This window comes from Urocampus carinirostris, chromosome 1, assembly GCF_059441175.1.
Source record: "Urocampus carinirostris isolate Australia breed hairy pipefish chromosome 1, RoL_Ucar_1.0, whole genome shotgun sequence".
In the NCBI taxonomy this organism is placed as follows: Eukaryota; Metazoa; Chordata; class Actinopteri; order Syngnathiformes; family Syngnathidae; genus Urocampus; species Urocampus carinirostris.
The window spans coordinates 27736448-27757773 of NC_142349.1; the positions used below are offsets into that span (position 1 = coordinate 27736448).

The following is a 21326-nucleotide window of genomic DNA, read 5'->3' on the forward strand; positions in this document are numbered from 1 at the left end:
AGCTAAGGTCCTAGCCCTAAAGCCTTGCTGCGATCATTGCGAATGCACCGTTCCCGGAGGTACTGCAATACCGGGCCGATGCGTGGAGTGGACAGAGCAAGCTCTTATTCCATCTCCGGATTGCAAAAATCAAAGATCATGGCAAAGGCCAAGCTAAGGATCTAGCATCAAAGCCTTGCTTTTTTTTATTGAATCAACAATATTGTTAATTAAATTTCTTGTCTCAGATGTAGCTGCAGTAAATGTTTTCTAGCCATGAAATTGTTTTTGGGGGTTGTGTTTATTCAGACGTAGCACTACTGAAGGCCTAGGTGTAAAATTCACGGCGCACCACTGAACAATAGTAATAACAACACAGTCTTAAGACATGTACTTATCATTGTTTCTAATGCCCCTTTTAGGCCTTGTTAATGTATAGTAACAGCAAATGTATTTATCAATTACGTCACTGGGAAATGAACTTATTTTCATAAATTACACGAACAGCCAATCCCTTTTACTTTGGTGGGTAAACCCGGATATATGTGCTTTTACTGCGTTGGGTACCTTGACACTATCTCCATTTGTCTTGTTGATTTTCTGCTGCAAAATAGGAAGTGGTGAGGTGAAACGAGTGACTTCATCGGAACACATCCTTACGCTGCCCCAATCATAGAATGTGGCCATCAACCACTGTCGCGCTCAGCATGTGAAATATTCTGAAATTATCTGCGTGATATATTTAACGTTTGTATTTAAGCTTCATCTTAAAATTGAACTGCTTCGCGCAGTTGTCAAGAGCACCAGCCATGGAAACTTGCCTGCGGCTGCCAAGCTAGCACGGGGAAAGAAAACGATGCCTTCGTCGTTCTAGAAAAGCTCGTGAGTTCGCCGTATCAACGCTAGAATTAGTTGAACTGACGCCATGGACATGATACTTGGTGCAGAAACAGCAAAAAAGATTAACTAGCGTTACTTGCATTTCCAGGGTTGGAGCGGCGCTTGTCAGCATTGGATCCCATTTTACAAAATGAAACGGCAAGATCATGTGGACATTTTCAATTAGTGTGTTTATCATTTTTTTAATCAAGTCGATTGAGATTCCAGTTCGTAAGCGTTTTGCAGCGACGTATCCGTGTTGTGGTCGTGGAATCGCGACTAACGCGTGCAGACCATGACGAATCCCCTTTTCGGTTACGCTAGCCAGCTACACCTTAGCTAACGCTAGCTGCAGTTTTTGTCCAGCTCGGTAATATTGAGTTGTTTTAATCGTGCAATTCATTTAAGACTGACAAGAGTAAAGGACGCACTCAAGACCGTCCAAAATGGTGAGTACACCACTCTTGTATAATGTTGTTACATGTCTTCATGCATTGAATGCTACGAGCTAACCTAAAACATAAAGGCACTTTACATACACGAGTGCGAACTATTACTTCCAATAAACTGTTGAACGTGTCCTGTCCCTAACCCGTTTTTATTTGAATGAGTCAAATGATATTTGGACACTGTTCACTCGTGTAACGGTTTGCAGGTAATTCACTGGATGTGACACCTCTTTAGGCCATTTCTACAATACGCCCATTTTGCAAAACTAAATACTTCCTTAGTCTTGCTCCGGCAAGTTGTGGCTCATGTGTGGAATTTCGACCTGCATGCTACTGAAACGCCACCTTTTCACTAAGTCACTGTACTGAACGAATTTAATTCGTACATTTTATATATTGACATTGGTTTTAGAACAGTTTAATGACAGTGCATCTCCTACCACTATGTTTTAACACACTCGGGCTTCAAAATATCCCATTGGCTCAGTGTGACTGAAATGATGCTTTCAAAATTTAAATTGTACAATTTATCTCCCTGAAGCTCCAACACACACTTCTGGAGTCTAAGCCTCCTGCATCCTACCTAATAGGGGCTTGCTCCACCACAGAAAGCTGCCACATAACCACACTTAAAGTTATCTTTTTTTGAACATGCTTGTTGATCATCTGTCCAAGAAGGAATCGAAAAACTCAAAGAAGCTAATACTTGAAATCTCGACGTACGCTTAGTATTTATGTCTTTTAGCGTTACATAGTAATTGGAATGCAATCATCATAGCTTCAGAGAGTTGACAGGTCAAATTTGAATACAGTTCTGTGGAAACGTATTTGCCTCCTTCCAGAATTCTGTATTTTTTGCATCTTTATCACTCAAAAAGCTTTCAGATCATCAATCCAATTTTAATATCACATAGAGACAACCCAAAGAAAAACAAAATTCAGTTTTGAAATGTCTATTCCATTTATTAAGACTCACAAAAAATCCTAGGCCTATATGGCCTTAAGTGAAAAAGTCATTAAATAAATTCTGGTGTTTACTAGATGATTCTGATGGATCATGTACAGCCATCATTTGGTGCCCTCAAACTCAAGCACTCTTGGGTCATACAGCAGGAAAACAATCCGAAACACACCAGCAAGTCCACCTGAATGGGGGGAAAAAGGTTCTGGAGTGGCCAAGTCAAAGCTTGAATTTAAATCATATTGAATGCTGTAGGGGCTTTTCCTGTTAGACAACCCTCCAATGTGGCAGACTTGAAACAATTTTGCATAGCAGAGTGGGCCAAAATGTATCTACTGCATTATGAAAGACTCCAGTTATCATAAACGTTTGATGTTTGTCATTGCTGCCAAAGGTGGCCCAACTTTCTATTAAGTTCAGAAGACAATTACTTTTTCACACAGAGCCAAATAGGCCTAGATTTGTTTGTGCCTGAATAAATCGAATCAACATTTTAGATAGATAGATAGATAGATAGATACTTTATTCATCCCCGAAGGGAAATTCACTTTTCCAGCAGCATCCCTAAGCTGAGAACAATCGAAAATAACTGAGAACAATCGAAAAATAACACGGGAGCTGCTGGAGTGGCTGCCATTCGTGACGGCGCCGGAGAAACGATTCAATTTGAATCATGTACAAACAAACAAACAATTGAATCATGTACAAGAAACGATTCAATCTGAATCATGTACAAACAAACAAACAATTGAATCATGTACAACAAACAAACAAAATATTTATGTTTCAATAAGTGGAGTGTTAATAAAATGGGGGGAAAATAATTTCTGATACTGATATAACCAGGTAAAACTAATTTTAAGTTACCTGTCCAAATGAATGTTGTGCCATCTCACCTTTCCCACTCTCTCTGCTCGCTCCTGAAACTTTATCAAATAGTCCAAAATTTTACCTCATCTTCTCCGCTCACCTCGTCGTCCTCTTCTCCTTCCACTTCGCACTACAGAGACTTTTTAGCTGAGCCGTCTCTTATGACACCATCCCCTGATCTAGACCAAACTAATGCAAGCAAAAATGCAATGGCAAAGCAAAGCCACTGAGGAGCTAAACTGCTTTCTGTATTTCCTTTAGTTGGGCCTGTGTGACATTAAAATTGGTTTTGATGATTGGAAACCTTTCGTGAGTCAATATGCAAAAAACATAGAAATCATGAAGGGCGCAAATACTTTTTCACAGCACTTTATATCCCTAATCACATGTAAGTAGTGTTTAAATCTGCTTTTAAGTTAGCACATATTTTGTTAGAAATTAAATAATAAATAGTACAGCCATTTTTTCCAAATCAAACTTTAGCCCCAAGTATGCTCTGCATTTCAAGGTAAAGCTGCTAAACATTCCTGGACTCAATTTGATGGTCTGTCGACTCCTAGTACCTCTGATTTGGTTTGTCATTTTTTTCCACCCTTTGTTGCTTTTCATTATCCACTAGGCTACTGAGGAGGCGTCACTGCATGCACTGGAGAGCCTGATGACGGAGTTCTTTCACAGCAGCACAACAAATGATAGGAAACGAGAAATAGGTATGTGCGCTTCTCATCAAAATTTTTTTTTTTTTTTCATTCAATAAGTAAACGCAACGTTCTGTTGACCAAGCTAAATTTTTCCCATTTATGATGACCAGTTCAAGATGTACCTCGCCCATTTTCTTGTGACAATAAATATACAATTGCATTTGCTTAACAAGACTGTTGACACTTCACAAGTAACATTTATTTTAAAACTAAGGATTACTTGAAAACATAATGAAATTGATTTCAAAAGATTCAAAAAAGGTTGTTATTTTAGCCGAGTCTTGTATTTGTCATGGAACGATCTACAGACCAAAGTACAGTAGATACCATTTCATAAAGCTTTACAAATAAACATTAATTTGTTGCAGAATTACATTGACAGTGCTTGTTTTCATTACTTCTTTAATGCACATCCTTTGTGTGTACAAATGAAGCGTTGCACAGCGCATCTTTGTTGTTTATTATTGCCACTTCCTTCTTTCTACAGAAGAATTGCTGAATAACTTTGCACAGCAGACAGGAGCGTGGCGCCATTGCCTGTTCTTCCTCTCCAATACCCGGAATGAATACGTCATGATGTATAGCCTCACAGTATTTGAAGTAAGTCATATCTTATGTCGAGTGGAACATGTGGTTAGCTATTTATTTTCAAAGTCAACGTTGCAGGTTGGCACCTTTGTGCACCTTCTCACTTTGCAAATACACACATGTTCATTTAAATTGTAACTGTTGCGAGATGTTTGGTAGTGCAGAACAATGCGTGCAAAATTCTGTTGTTGTTTTTGGCCTGTTTTGTTATGTTCATTGTATTTTGTTCCAATTGTTTCCAGTAGGTTTAAGCGATCAGTTGTTCTTGTTTTTTAAAGCATCATTAAACAAAATGTCTTGACCATTGACTATGTGCAGATCTGAGTTATAAATACGATGCCAGGACAGCAAGTTAGGGGCTTTCAGCAGGGAGACCACATTTCTCTAATTGTTTTATTTTCCTGTCGTTTTTCAGAACCTGGTAAACAAGATGTGGATCGGTATAGCATCACAAGACAAAGTGGAGATTCGCAGCTGTTTGCCCAAACTCCTACTTGAACACCACAAAGCAGTGCCCTATTTCATTCGTAATAAACTTTGCAAAGTTATTGTGGACATTGGGCGTCAGGACTGGCCAATGTTTTATCACGATTTTTTTACAAACATGCTTCAGGTAAGTCTTACTGATTCAGAAAAGGCTATTGTGTCCTATTGCAAGGCTATTTGTGACTTATTCTTCACAATCATTTTATTTACTGCACCCTGCAGGGCTTTTCTTAAAGCGTTATTCCATCAAATATCAAATGATGCACCTGTTTGCCTATTTTGCAGCCTTTAAAGTGTAATATTTTTGGGATGTGATTTGCAGTTGATCCAATCCCCAGCTTTGGCCCAGTTAGGCTTGGTCATGTTAAAAACCACGTCTGAGGAACTAGCTTGTCCTCGAGAAGACTTGAGTGTTGCCCGTAAAGAGGAACTGCGTAAACTGCTGTTGGATCAAGTACCAACAACGCTTGGACTCCTAACACGTAAGCAACGTATTTTGTACTTTTACACATGATACAATGAGGTAGCTTGAAGTAAAAATTTAGGTAAAGACTGGTACCTTTTACTCATAACAATTGCTGTATTTTCATCATAAGGCGCATCACACTAACATGCGCAGTCTTAATGAAGTGTTCTACTGATGAATTTGGCGCGCACACTAGGGTGGTCCTTAATGGAGGTCGAAATTTTTTTTTTTGAAATATTGGGCTCTGACCCCCCGCATATGTTCCTTTATCGATAAAAACACACTGTGTGCAATTTTGAACAATTTGGATAATATTTAGAGGTAGCTCAACGACTTTGAAATTTCCCAAAATGGTAAAATTTTGGCAATTTTCGAGAAAAAACGGAAATCTTAACCCTATGTGTACGGCGTTTTAGAACATCCAATTTCAGTCCATTGCTTATAATTGTAACACAAGAAAAGTTACAAGTAACTTTGTACACTAGGTCTGATATAATGTGCGAAAAATCCTTATTTTTCATACCAAAATTTCAGAGGCCTTGAGCGACCTCTAAATATCCTTTGATTTTGATGAAACTTTGCCTAATTACGTTTTGTATATATTGGAACATATTCAAGGGGTCAGAGCATGAAATTTTAAAAGTCGAAAAATAAGGACCACCCTAGCGCACACACACACACACACACACAAGAGAGACCTGATGATCGGGCACTGGCTTTATATACTATCCGCACGCCATCACTTCATCTTATAGTACCAACGTTTTACCCATTAATGTTATGGTGTCATTTTCTATCATGGTGTTCTATTACGCCTACCTTACCCCAACAACACGTGCACAGACACAAGTCCACATATTTTAAACTGGAGCATCGCAAAACATAGTTTGGTTGTGCTTTAAAAAGTATTGAGTAACCCCCTAAACGTTCTTACGGCCCGCTGGAACCACTGATAAAGAATCCTACTCTAGTTTCCTCAAAAGAGATGTTAAGCACGTTTCAAAAGAAGTGGTGAGTAATTATAACTGATTACTTTTTCAAGTTACTTGCCCAACACTGTATATTTTAGACCTCCCAGAATGACAGCAAGATCACAGTTCATTTGCTTCACTTGTTTATTTTCATCGGTTTCAAAGCCTCATGTAGCCAATAACGAGATGCGGTTGGTGATTGGCGTCATTATCAAACTTTTCCATCACCTGAACACCAGTCGCCATTTTAAGAGTTGCTTCAAGTTGTGTCGATTACGTTTTTGGGATCATATGACCATTTCAGGTAGCGATATAAGCTATGTAGCGTGTTGTGGTAATCCCATGCATCATTAAGTTTATCAAAGCTATGTATTTGAGAGATAACGCATGCTCAAAGAAGACCGCATGCCGAAGCGAAATATACCATGGAATAGTACTGCTGCAGATGTAACACCAATGCTAAGGAAAGTGGAACCTACCATCATAAGCAAAATCCTGATGGCCGCTGGAGATGCTTGCAGATTGCATTATTTTGCATCAGGCATGGGGAGGACATGCTAGGATGCAAACTTTGATTGCATAGTGTGGATTAAACCAAATTTCACGCGAGACTCATGTGATATTCACATACACCCTTGAACACAATCGGTAATGTACCTATGCTCATACTGATGAAACATACTGGTTGTCGCACATGAAAATACTTGCTCTTGTAAGACTCATTCAAGGCTCACACTTCCCCTCAAAGTTTCATTGTCTCCTCTACTTCATGTCCCTAACACTCACAGGGTGCGCTGCACAAAAGGGAACGCCACACGTTTTTGAAGCGAATTTAATACTTTAAATTGCGGTTTATAGTTGTGAAAAGGTGGTCTTTTATAACTATGAAAATCAGAAAAATGTCGGTTTTTGTGACATTTCTTATGTGGCCCCTCTATACGTTGGTTGAAATGCGGGAACTGATTGTCCGTCACTCTTTGCGCATAAACAAGCATGTTGGGGGTTTTTTTTTGTCAGCAGATTGGATTTCAAGCATTTTTTTTTGTTGTACAAAATTTAAAACGATCTGTACATTATATCCTAATTTTTAGGAATATTGGAGACTTACTGGGACAAGCACAGCATCATTACTTCAACGCCGCCTCCTTCACCGACCTCAGGAGAATGCAGTAAGTGTAATCTTCTCCAATGAAGTGAAATTCTTTTTGCTTTTAAACTTTTTGAATAATAAGAGATTGTGTATCTGTTATGCCCCTCTCCAATCTTCCAGTGGAACTTTTGGGAACGTTGTTTCAGGGCAGTCAGTATTCGAAACTTCTGTGCCAACCCATGGCAGCACTGGACAGTGAGAGCCAGCAGCTCTGTTGTTTGGTTTTGGAGTGTTTGGCTCACCTGTTCAGCTGGATTCCTCTGTCCACCAACATTACGCCTACTCTGCTGGCGTCCATATTCTACTTTGCACGTTTTGGTTGCGATCTTCGGACCAAAACCAAGTCCGGGTCCCTTATCTCCTCTTCCTCCACTTCTAACGGACACCTCAATTCGGGGACAATGTTGCCAATATCCAACGGTGGCGGGCGACTGAGTGAGGATAGCAAGGCTGATCGTGCCCGTCTCGGCGTGCTCGCCATGACCTGCGTCAACGAATTGGTGTCAAAGAACTGCGTACCCATGGATTTCGAGGAGTACCTGTTGCGAATGTTCCAGCAGACTTTCTTTCTTCTGCAGAGGCTCACTCGTGAGAATAACGCCCACACAGTCAAGAGTCGTCTCCAGGAACTTGACGAGAGGTTTGTTTCAGACCACTATTGCAATAAGACCAATTTTTTAATGTAACCTTTTCCGTTTTTTTTTCTTTTTTCAAAATTCAGCGGCGTGACCAGTTGTGTGGCCAAACAATACATATAACTTTCAAAAAGTAAAGATATATTGTACACTTAAAATAGCTTACCATTTAACTTTCACGGATGGCTATCATTTTCCCCCTCCAAACCTTTTGCTTGTCCAACTTTTTAATGTTTCAGAGGGTTGTGTTTATTTTTAAGGGTTGACTTCGACTACTTTCTTTCTTCGGGGCCAGTTACTGAGATTAATGCTCGAATTCCCAACCAGTATCAATCAATTGACAGAATTTTCTCCAGTGTCACGCAATAGTGGGCGATAGGACTATATTGATGGCGACGATTAATACTTAAGCAACATCGTAGCAAAGGATAATAAAGGAGCTGTCTTCCATTGTGGTTTGAAGACAGTATGTGCTTTAGTGAAAATACTATCATTGAGAAGAAACGGGGATTTCATTTTGATTGGCGGTTATTGTTAAACCCCACTTTTTATACAATTTGCATGTTTACTCTATTCTTATTCTGTGCAGAGCCATAGTTTTCTTAAAATTTTATCTTGCCTCCTTTGTTACACATGAAAGGACAATGATCAAAAACTAGTTTCTTGTAACCTTTTTTTTTTATTTTATTTTTCCAGTCAGTTGGCCAATTTATGTTTCAAAATACATCTGTAATGAAGTTCGCCATTTCGTTCCTTGTTTGTCAAAAGTACTGGGTCACTGAACAGCTGAATTCTTGGATTGATGAGTTTTCAAGATGTTAAATCAAGTTTATATGTATCTGTTAGTGTGCTTTTGTCAGGACTGCTGTAATATTAATATTGCGGTCTTTCTTGCAACGGCTTCTTCGTCACAATAGTCACAAGTTTGGTCACGTGTGTCATTAGCTCCGTATAAACATTTGTTTTTTACTCTACAAGTGCTAAGCGCCATTGTAATTTATGTGGTTAATGTAATTGCTTTACAAAATAAAATCTGAGGTTGGATGTTTGTATTGACATTGTACCACTCTTGTTGTACGTGGCTCCCTCCCAAACTTCCAAAGCATACTAGTAAGGTTAAAGTGGAAGTCGAATCAGATAATTTCCTCATGATTATCTGTTTTGTGGACTACTAGTAGTCTAACCACAATATCTGATCAATATTGTGACGGAATATGAGTTAAGCAAACTCCAACTGATTTTTTTTAAACCGCCCCCCAGGGCCACCACATTATTGTTGGTGTCGATGACATTTATGTTGACCACGTCTCAACTAATTATAATGAGCATTTGTGATGTCTTGACAGCATTTGCAAAATGGCCGCCCCTAGGAATGCAAATAAACAGACGGATATTGCATTTTAACGATTACTCTACAAAAGCAAAAATGTCATTAATGTCCTGTTATGGGTAATAGGGGTAATACAATATACGTTTCTGTATTTTCCGTGGTTTACTTAAACTTTGGGTGAACTCCCAACTTGCATGTGACCCTGAACTGAGATGAGCAGTAGAAAAAATGGCTTCCTGGAATTCAACTTGGACATTAGTCGTCCAAGCTGATTTTAACTTTTTCATCTTTCCAGCCCTTGTTTACAAAACATGGGCTTTTCACAAGACGCAAGAAGGGAGGAATAACAAAATTTAAATTATGTTTCTCTTGTTTTCTTGCAGTTACTTGGAAAAGTTCACAGATTTCCTGCGTCTGTTTGTAAGTGTTCACTTAAGGCGGATTGAGTCAAGTCCTCAATTTCCAATTGTAGAGTTTCTTGCTCTGCTGTTCAAGTACACGTTCAACCAGGTAAGGATTTGTGGACTTGCATTAGTTCTCATGTTGGCCTTTATTGATTTTTAATATTTTAACAAGACCTCAACCAATCGTTGAGATGACAGTAACCCTGGTTTCTTTCAATGATTTAATTTGATTTATTTTTTGCCCGTTCCCCTAGCCTACCCATGACGGATACTTTGCTTGTTTGGATATATGGAGTGTGTTTTTGGATTTTCTTACAACCAAAATCAAAAGCAGACTCGCAGACCGAGAAAGTGTTCTCAACAGGTAATTGAAAAACAAAAAGATTTAACCCTCCTCATTCATTCTGGTCAGTCAAATGAAAAGTGTTTGGTTGTATTCCAGGTACAAAGATGCCTTAGTCCTTTTATTGAGAGAAGTTCTAAACCGTATCCAGTTTCGTTACAACCAGGTCCAACTAGAAGAACTAGATGACGAGACGCTCGATGATGATGTAAGAACTTTCTGCACATCAATTTGCAGTTTTTCATTGCGGAGGAATATTACATCTTTCTTTTATGTGGTAACAATAGCAACAGACTGAATGGCAAAAGTACCTGCGTCAGAGTCTTGAGGTTGTTGCCAAGGTGATGGAGCTGCTCCCTTCACATGCATTTTCTACGTTGGTGAGTTTGTTTCCATGTGCATAAATTCTATGAGCATCCAAATTGGACACACTTGTTCCATAGTAACAATTGGTCTTACGATATTTTCTCTGGCTGACTATACTACTAAAAATATTTCACTACAACAATTGTGCATCTTCAGTAATCGATTTTTGTAATTCCGTTTCAAAAGGCAAAGTGAACAACAACGCGTATTTATCTAAAGTTAAATAATATTGAGAATATAACAATATTTACTTTGTGCTAATTCGGCCTATTTTATTTATACATCGCTGGTCTCCTGATATAACTTTTTTTTCCCGTAAGTTTCCAAACTTTCAAGAAAACTTGGATGTATACTTGGGTCTGCAGCAGTTTATTGTCACCACTGGCACAAGTAAGCCACTTCTTATCTCTTTCCTCATTGTGTTTGGTGGTGGTTTGGGTTCCCATCTCAAATGTAAATTTCTATCCTTGCAGGTCACAGGCTTAATATCACCGCAGAGAATGACTGCCGCCGACTTCACTGCTCTCTCAGGGACCTTAGCTCCCTCCTCCAAGCAGTCGGGCGTTTGGCTGAACACTTCATAGGAGAAATTTTCGCCTCTCGTTTCGTGGATGCCCTTGCAGTTGTTGAGAGGTCACTGAGATATTGTTTTCAAAACCCTATTTTTCTTTGAATTTTGACGCATTGTTCTCACTTGACTGAAATTAACTCTTGTTTCTGGATAAATGACACATCAACTGAAATATTACAAGCCTTTTATCTCAATATTTGCTGGTTATGGCTTCAGCCCACTGGTATACTTTTTATGATATTCTAATAGTTTGAGATGGGATATTTGAAATTTCACTATAATCGGCAATATTAAGACAATAAATACTTCAATTGATTTGTAACGAATTCCGAATGTATGACATTTTTGGTTTTTTAATTGTATTGCAGAAGACAAAACTTGATCATGATATTCATTTCAGAGACAATCCTTTGTGTCCAAACTAAACTATTTTTTTTCAGGCTGGTGAAAGTGACTTGTTACGCGTCTCAGACCAGCTTGTACGACCTGGAAACCGCAGTGCCTTCTGTACTCAAACCAGACCTCATCGATGTGTAAGTATTTTATTCTACAATTTAACATTTGTGTAGCGGTAAGCGCTTCCTATAAAATGGTTATTTCCAGTATGGTGATGACCTACTATTGTAAGGACCCAATGAGTGACATAATTCTTTGGCTCCACAAAATAAGATAACTAAAATATATTTTCAATTTTGCGTCTGTTCTGTGTTCCACATTAATGCAAGCCAAAAAGATGATCTACTTTGAAATAGTTTTAAATATTAAACTATTAGCTCTTCTTTGCTTATGTATGTGTTTATTGCAGACATGCACAGGCCCTTGCAGCTTTACAAGCCTACTCTCATTGGCTTGCGCAATTCTACAGTGAGGTCCAGAGTCAAAATCAAAGCCAGTTTGTCAACCTCATAACATCTGCAGTAGATGCCAGCAGCCCCCTCATCACTGCAAAGGTAACATCTTTAGGTCATACTTAATTTATGTTTCTCCACTTAAGGTTATACCGGTTGCCCATCCACAAATTAGGATTTCGTTATACTAGAGTACCGCATTTTCACGACCGTATGGCACACCGAGGTAAAATGCCCATTTTTTGTAGCTGGTTGTATATCTGTTTTTAACGCATCCCACGATGGGGGTGCGATAGCCCTTTGCTTGCGGCCGCGTTATAACAACACAGACAAGCATATAAGTGCGCATATATGAAAGTGTAACGAAAGCTTAGCTGGGTCTCGTTTTCATTAATTTAAGTACTTTCGACCATTCGACTTACGAAAAACGGTAGATACGAACATTTTTTTCAGGATGTTGAAAAATATCCGCACATTGCTGTAAGTTAGATTTTGTATTGTGTGCACCTTTTTCCCTGAATACAGGACAGAACTGTAGTGCTTCTTTAATCCTTGATTAATCCTTTTATATTTTACCATTTTTATTAAGTGGGTGCAATATGAAATATATCTTTTTTCCGATGTTTAATATTCTGTTTTGGTCCAAAGAGTTTGACAGTTTCAATTTGGTGTCGGACCCAAATTTTGATTTCTGGGCTTTCCTAATTAAAGCCGATGCGTTGTTTTCTAATACCACTGCAAACAACACAAACGGTGTTAAAACAACAACAAATATAAGAAGATTAAAATGGTGCTTCTTATAACGTAAAGTACCGTTGTCGTGGTGATACAGACGCTCCCCTACTTACGAACGAGATGGTTTCTGGATTATCGTTCTTAATTTGAATTTGTTCGCACGTTGCTTCAGTGCTATATTTTGTTTGTTTAAGGTTTGTATAAGTATGTTTAAGGCTTGTTTAAGTAAACCATATTCTTTGTACTAAAACATAAACATTTAATATAATAATATGGTCTATAAAGATAAATAAAGTTGATTTTAACTTACTCTTGGAAGATGGGCTTCAAAAGGTCCTCCGTGGTAGAGAGTGGACAAAAAAAAGCAATCCAACGGTTTTTTCAACGGCATCAGGCTTTCTTATTCCACTTTCATTTCAAAAGAAACCGATTGCCTCTTCTTTACACTTTACACCAACCATACTAAATGGATGCACGAAATATTAAACAAGAAAAACGTCAAGGTTCTTAGCGTGCCAGAGATACAGTACACGCAGTATGTTTACACACAAACTAACAAGTAAAAGCCAGATTTCTTCAGGGTGGATACTGGGTGAGGTCTCACAGCACCACACGCCGATAGTGGCGGAAAGAAGCACTACAGTACTGTTCTGTACTCTGGGAAAATGTGCACAATACAAAATCTAACTTACTGCAATGTCCGGATATTTTTCGACATCTCGAATAAAATCGTATTTACCGTTTTTGGTAAGTCGAATGGTCTTAAGTAAGGGAGCGTCTGTACTAATAATTCAGCATGCAGACAATTGGTTTATTAATCATAAGCAATGGTGAAATGTCATCTGCAGTCATTTTCATGAAATCAGCTCAATATTATAATAACTAAATATTTAGAGCCCCTGACTAAATTTTTTTCAACAAAAAGAGTGTATTTAAAAAATGTGTTTTGCTTCACAATTGCTGATGTTATTGTTTGCAGGTACCGGAAAAGCTACTGCTGTGTGCTTGCCATCTGATGGTTTCCTTAACCTTAACAGTGAGACCTGTGTTCATGGTGACTTTGCCTGCTGTTCAGACCATTTTCAACCTCATAACTGAGAATCAGACTCGCAAGCTCCCCCCAGAGGTGAATATATACAACCAGTACCTCATTAGAATTGTTTTATGCTCATTAAAAAAAAATTCTGTATGTCTTTGCACGGTTGCAGGCTCACTTGCTAGTATGTCGAGCCTTATCCAACATGCTGCTTCTTCCATGGCCAAATTTACCCGAAAATGAGCAGCAGTGGCAGACACGGTCGGGCAGCCATGCCAGCCTGCTGGCGGCCCTCACACGCGAATATCGTATGTTAAGAGGGACAGTTAACATTACTCCACGGCAACAAGAATTGCACAACTGTGGGTCAATAGTCTCTTTGACTAGTAAATATATTTTGCCTTGCCAAGATATTTTAACATTAATAAATGAAATCATCTGTTTGTTGGTTTTTCATCAGTGAAAATGGTGATACAACAAACCTTGTCCATCCTCCGAGACATAGTGGACAGCATATCTGGAGAGTCCACCAAATCCCGCCAGATCTGCTATGATAGTCTGCAAGAGTCAGCCCAAGTGTCCCTCAGCCTGTTCCCCGTGTTTATTCAGCAGCCAGGTCAATGCTCTTTAACAGTTTGCGGAGAGCAACAAAAACAGCCAAGCTTCCTCACCAGCGGTTTAAAGGTCGTCATTTTTTTTTTTTTTTTTTTTCAGAAGTGACGGATGAGATGTTGGCCTTCTTCTTGACACTTTTTCAGGCGTTGAGAGTCCAGATGGGTGTTGCCTTCACCGGACAGATCCTCCAAACATTCCTCAGCTTGTTCACCAGGTTGAACAATCACCCGTTACATTAGTTTTAGTTACCTTGTGTACTCTCCTGATTTGTGACCCGAAGCTGAAATTTAGACTTTTCTAGTCAAACATGCAATTTTATTATATTTAACGGTGTGTCCTGTATGTTTTAGGGAACAACTGGCAGCCAGTATTTTGCAGGAGGGCAGCGCGGGCTGTCGAGTGGTACAGAAGTTCTTGAAAATCCTGCAGGTTGTGGTACAAGAACCTGGTCAAGCTTTTAAACCGTTCCTCGCTAGCATTCTCTCTCTATGCATGGAGCAGGTCTACCCAATTGTGGCAGAGGTCAGTTGGCCAAACTTTGATGAGTTGTTCTAGTATGACAAAATGTCCCCTTTGTTTTGCTGATGAACTCTTATCTTTTCGCAGCGGTCTTCTCCTGATGTCAAAGCAGAGATGTTTGAGCTTTTATACCAAATACTTCACCATAACTGGAGGTACTTCTTTAAAACTTCTATTCTGACAACTGTTCAAAGAGGAGCCCCTGAGGACACTATGGAAAATGAGGCACAGTTCACAGCTGCCATGCAGGTAAGTCAGCCAGATTGCTGGACACGCTACTGTCATTGCATTTAGTCAGATGGAGGAATATGTACTGTATGAATTCTTGATCTCCGAATAATAAACGCCTGCTAGATAACTGCAGATATCAGTTAATCGATATGGTGTCCATTGTTTCTTAGGCATTTGGTCAGTCATTCCTGCAGCCAGACATCCACATCTTTAAACAGAATCTCTTCTATCTGGAGTCCCTCAACAGTAAACATAAGTTGTATCACAGAGTAAGCAGCAAGCAGGCCTGGCAGTATCCATCAGAACCTTGCACGTCTTCTTCCAGCTGAATCACACTTGTGTCTCTTTAGAAGCTTTTCCGGACCTCGATGCTCTTCCACTTCATCAACGTACTGCTGCAGGTCCTCCTTCATAAAAGTCACGACCTTCTCCAGGAGGAAATCACTGTGGCCATCTACAACATGGCTTCTGTGGACTTTGATGGCTTCTACTCAGCCTTTATGCCAGAGTTCCTCAACAGCTGCCAGGGCGTGGACACCAACCAGCGAACTGTTCTTGCACGCAACTTTAAGATGGAACGGGTTAGTAATTTAATAAACTATAGTTTTTACTGAACAATGGTCTAATTTGGGCACACTAACACAGGGGCCGTCCTTTCACACACAAGCTGGTTTTCTGTTAAAGTCCAATTTTTGGAGGTAGAGTGAGCCCTATTGATCCATGCCTGAGCGGCAATGTGAGCCTCACCCTTAACTACAAGACCGTGCCACTAAAGAAAAAAATCGAGGCAGTCTGCCAATAAATGGACACACTGAGAACCGGGAAGAGAAACCAGCCGGGCTAGCACCAAAGCCATTGCGGAGCCTGCCGGTACAAAACAAAAACAATTGCGACAGGCGGTGAACATCAAAAGCTATACTCCCCAACCCGGAGGTGGGGCGAGGGCAAGCCGGAAATGGAGCCGCGACTCCGGCAGGCAGACGAACTCGACGTGGCCGTCGAGGAGGGCGAAAGGAACGCATCGCTGACAAAAACAGTCGCGAGTCTAAAAGCAGTAGGGGCAGTGAAGACTCCGATTTCTCCGAGCAGAAACGAGCGTTACGCACCAGCGAGGCGAGAAGTTCAAATTAGCTAAGATGCGAGTGTGACCAAAATTATTAGACATTTCAAACGATCACAGGTGAAAGACTAATTGTGTATGCATTTCTCAGAATGTGCATGCGCGAACGTCGCATTCAGTGTTTGAAGCTTCTATGCTGGCGGTCGGTAGGGTCGAAATAACACCGCAAGTGGTAAACTTGTACCAAAATGGAAATCAAACGGGATTGTTGGATGCACAAAGACTGACTCGCTTCAAAATGAAGCAACAATAGACTAAAATACTGGTCTTGAGTCGAGATCTTCTTAGGGTTTAAATTTGAAAAATAGGTATATATTTTTTAAAGGAGCGGTAACGTTGGCAGGTTTGTAAATGTGTCTTAAAAAAGATCCCTTGTCATCCGTGATTATAATATGTAGGGTAGGTTACTAATGTAGGCTAGATGAGAAAGCATAATACTGAAGACAAAAATTTATGGTAGACATTCTTTTACTGATCCGGACTTCCTGAGAATAGAAAGCCTGGATTCAGCCACAGATCTAAACTGAGTTTGACTTCCCTGCCTTGGTTTAAAAACATTTAGCAGGGATGTAAGATAAAGCGAGACTAAATCTTTTTAAAGGTAATAATAAAACGATCATACACAGAGGCTGAGTTAAACTGTTTCCTGAAAATTGTTTCTTTATATGCATGGTTACAAGCATTTCCGTTTATGAATGATGGCCATTCCCCTGTGCTTTTTATTTTTCATTTTGAAGGACCTGCCGTCGTTCACTCAAAGCGTCCAGCGGCTCGTGAACGACCTTCGCTACTACAGACTGTGCAACAGCAGTTTGCCGATCGGCACCATCAAGCTATAGCGCGACTGAACCTCTTCAACTTGATTAAAGACATTCAAGGACTGCCTGTGCTGACCACGAGGCCCAACACTCCAAATTCTGTTTTAGGAAGGTTGAGGATGCTGCTGTTTGTTGGTTTTTATACTGTAGTCGTTTGGCGCAATGGGGTCGTTGTTTTCTTAAGCAGCATCCGCCACATGTCGCCAATGATTGATGGGCGGGTATTGTGGACCTGGTCTGCAGTAGGCTTGTTTTTACCCCAGACCCGGACCAGTCTGAGCCAGGCCTTCTTTCCCCTGTCTCGGTCCGAGCTGAGACTGAGCACTTTTAACTCGTTAAGAGTTTTTGAAATGTCTGCTTCTGTTCATTTTTGCCTTCAGGTTTTTCATCTCCAGAGGAGATGGACTCTCAACTTAAAATCTTTCACATCATTCCATTTTGAAAGTGGATCATTTGCTTGATTTAATAAAGTGCATTTTTTTTTGTCAATACAAGCATGTGATTGTTTACCTGGAATATGTTTGCCATGCCAACCAGCTACCTTCCAAACCACTTGGCTTCATTAGCATTACGGATGTGCAGGAGCCTATTTCAGATTTCTTCGGCAGTACACAGGGTTAAATCTTCAACTTGTTGCAGGTTAGCCAAAATTGAAAAGTACCCTATGCATATACTCTCCTGCCATGTAAAATTGTGTCTTGAGACGATCCAATGGTAATATCAGTTTTTTTTTTTTACGGGTGCTTGACATTTTTTTGTGTTTTCAAGGTCAGGAAAATGCTTGAATGTTGGGTGAAGTACTCGAAAATGTTTTCTGGTATTTTAACTCTATAGACTACGCAATAAATGATGAGGTTTTTTTTTAAGCGCAAAAGTGACGCCGACACGCCAGCTCTGGTGATTTGTCATTATGGCGTTGTCAAGTGAAACGTTACCGCCCGTACTGGTTGCACCCAAGAGAACAGCTATTTCAAAAATCTGCTCCCAAACAGCTTACGGCTCCTCAAATATTTTGTTTCTTAATATATTTTCAATAATAATATAAAAATGCACTAAACAATTTAGTAATGAGAAATTCCATATGTTTTGCAGAGGATCCCTAAAAAACGTTAATTATACATTAAAATATTCACATATCTACAAAAAAATGTAAAATAAGCTATTTTAACTTTTTACACACTAAACAATTTTTAAGTCAAACCAACAGAATCCCAGAAAATGCGAAATAATATCTCATCTCATTAGCCGTACCGCTTATCCTCATTAGGGTCGCGGGGGGCTGGAGCCCATCCCAGCCATCTCCGGGCAGTGGGCAGGGGACACCCTGAACTGGTTGCCAGCCAATTGCAGGGCACACAGGGACAGACAACTCATTCGCTCATTCACACCTATGGACAATTTGGACCGGCCAATTCACCTGAAATGCATGTTTTTGGAACGTGGGAGGAAACCGGAGTGCCCGGAGGAAACCCACGCAAGCACGGGGAGAACATACAAACTCCGCACAGGAAGTCTGGAGCTGGATTTGAACCCACGACAGGTTCCCATGACATGAACTGTGCCGCACAAGCGCTAACCACTGCACCGCCGTGCTGCCTACTGCGAAATAATATATAAATTCAAAATAGTCACTCTTCAGTGCTGTAGATAATGGGTCAAATGCAAAGAAATTAGCTATTTACGGTTCTCTTTTAACCAGTTCTGACAAATATGCTCTGAAAATCACGCAAAAAATATAATTTGGAATAAGGGTGCTAGATGCCACTATGCAGTAGTACAGCCGAGACACAGGACATGGTGACCCTACGATCCCTAGTTTTGTGTTTCTACACGCACACACACAGTACTTTCCTTTTTGTATTTCGTACTTTACTTCAGCAGACTTTATCAAGTGTGGCGTAGCCAAGCTGTGTGGACATTGATGAAGCAGGATGACGGAAGACATGTCTGCTTATACCAGCCCATTGACGCGAAAAGCTCGTAGATCATGGATAGGAACAGCTCAAAAATAGAACAAAGTATGTGCTAGCAGCAAGATATATTTATTTTAGTCATCAGCCATAAAGAACGTGTTTTATATTGGTGCTGGATTTCTTTCTTTTTAGTTACTCAAAAGATTTAAAAAATTGCCTCAAAGTGCTCCAATTTGACCATGTAAAAGGTGTATGAACCCTGCTTGCAAATGCTTTAAGTTGTTACCATGATTCTCAACAACTGCTTAAAAAAAGATACTGACGCTGCTCTCTGGTGTCTTCGCATTGCCATTGCATTTCTTCTTCCCTCGTGATTAACGCAAACGGTATTATTAAGTTGTAAGGCGTTGTCCTACGAACCTTAATCAACCAAAGAAGACTGGTGCATGCTATGTCTGAACAGGACACTATGAAATGTGTATTCGTGCAACAATTTGATATATATTATAGACATTTATGATGAAATGGGAGAAATTTGTGCAACTAAAGTGTAATTACATAATACTGTAATTTTTACCCTACGCTTATATGGAGACAGATTTGTCTCTAAAACAAATATATTTGAGATTTACTCGAGCTTAAATCTAAATGTTGTACTCAAGGCTAACACATCAACCTTCCTTTTAGTCACCATCCTTCCGATCTCATTCTTTCACTCACTTTCTTTTCTTCCGGTGCCGTCACGAATGGCAGCCACTCCAGCAGCTCCCGTGTTATTTTCGATTGTTCTCGATTGTTCTCAGCTCAGGGATGCTGCTGGAAATGTGAATTTCCCTTCGGGGATGAACAAAGTATCTATCTATCTATCTTTACTTCTACATCCTCTCACATTTAGTGACCCTAAAACCACGGTTTGCCGGACGTTTCGGTCTCCCGGCCCCTTTATTTGCCTTGCTGCCTCTTAGGGAGTAGAGAGGAGAGGATCCCCAGTCCCCTCGCTTCCCTCCACTAGGTCGCCTCTAACGACACGCTGCGGACCATGGTTGGAGAATTCTCACACCTCTCGGGGGGAGAGGGCTCCTCACCACACGACTATGCAGAAATAAATGAATGGAGACCAAGAGGAAGGCCGGGATTGACGTAGATGGATGGTGTCGTGAGTGCACTGCAGGAAAAATGTCTAAATATAGTGGAAGCTAGAGCTCTTGTTGGTGATAGGAATGAGTGGAGAGGTGTTGTAAAAGGGATGTTTAGACGTGTTCTAAGGGATGGGCAGGGCACCCGTATGATGCGGCAGGGGTAAACCAGTGAAAGCTGTCGGGCCCTGCTGTTGAACAAAAGAGTGTTGTGTCACCTTGACTCGAGTGACATGGCCGCTTTCTTGTGTCCTGTTTCATCTAGAGGGACGAAAGCATGACCAACTTGGGTGCCGAGGTTCTTAACTTGTTTGGGTGTTTGGGCATTTGGGTTGGCCATGGTCCAAACAATTTTGTGTGTGTTTTTTGCTACTATTTACCTTTTTTTTTTTTTTTTTGGTATTAATTTGTCTTGCTGTCGGTCACCCCTCTTGAGGGATATGACCAGGGTAGATAGATAGATAGATAGATAGATAGAAAAATCGAAATGTCTTGATAAATGCACATGTAAGATTACTAATCAGTTCTGTAAACCGCTGAAATACATGATTCACAACGAATATCTTTCAATGGTACTGGAGAAATTGGGAAATGTGTTTTGAGAATCCTTAAAAAGTGCTTGAATTTGGCCATGAAAAAAGGTGTACCAACACTGAGTGATGGAGTGAGCCATTCTGTCCACTGCAACCTTTGCACTTACATTAGCATAAATGCAATTTTATTGTTAAATTTGTAAGGTATATATGCCGGTATATAGATACTGGAGCCATATCCCCCCCAGTGGGTGGTGGCTAGAGTTAAGAACACATTCACATTTTTGACCCTTTCTGTGAGATTGATACCGAGGTGGGGATTCCCAGCCCCTTAGCTCAACCCAACTGATGTATTGGGAGTCATTGGATGACCCTACTCCTCAATTTCAAACCCTAATGCTAAGCGCCAAGCAGGGATGCAATGGGTACCAATGTTGTCTTAGGTATGACCCGGCCGAGGCTCAATCCAGCAACCTCCCAGTCTCGGGGCGGGTACCCTACCCTCAAGGCCACTGTAAAACAGTTTTTCATTTTCTAAAACCGAGTCAAATTAACATTTGTAATTCCAGCAGCCTCTGTATGCCCTTGCTTTCGGGTTCATGTAGAAGAATTTGCGCTAACGTGAAAGGGAAATGTCTTTATTGTAGTTGACAACCACGTTGTAAACATTGTA

The 21326-nt window shown here is 40.2% G+C and overlaps 1 protein-coding gene and 1 pseudogene across 4 annotated transcripts; one reads left to right on the forward strand and one right to left on the reverse strand.

The window, feature by feature from the left end:
* Positions 1–37: 37 nt before the first annotated feature.
* On the reverse strand, positions 38–157 carry LOC148374145 (U2 spliceosomal RNA; annotated as a pseudogene).
* A 412-nt stretch (positions 158–569) lies between these two features.
* On the forward strand, positions 570–17568 carry xpo6 (exportin 6). 4 transcript variants are annotated; one of them, XM_088333092.1, is made up of 25 exons: positions 570–861; positions 968–1307; positions 3758–3848; positions 4327–4439; positions 4843–5040; positions 5236–5395; positions 7442–7519; positions 7621–8140; positions 9849–9975; positions 10124–10233; positions 10312–10420; positions 10500–10592; positions 10899–10968; positions 11052–11211; positions 11590–11682; positions 11955–12099; positions 13712–13858; positions 13941–14130; positions 14229–14384; positions 14483–14597; positions 14734–14905; positions 14990–15151; positions 15304–15402; positions 15484–15714; positions 16991–17568. In XM_088333092.1, the coding sequence occupies exons 2-25, from the start codon at positions 1305–1307 to the stop codon at positions 17090–17092; spliced, it is 3444 nt and encodes a 1147-aa protein (XP_088189218.1). In that variant the 5' UTR covers positions 570–861; positions 968–1304; the 3' UTR covers positions 17093–17568. The 4 variants fall into 4 exon arrangements, with proteins under 4 accessions (XP_088189218.1, XP_088189217.1, XP_088189220.1 ...); XM_088333091.1 differs by lacking the exons at positions 570–861; positions 968–1307 and adding exons at positions 3340–3526; positions 3597–3646; XM_088333094.1 differs by lacking the exons at positions 570–861; positions 968–1307 and adding exons at positions 3377–3526; positions 3622–3646.
* Positions 17569–21326: the final 3758 nt, after the last annotated feature.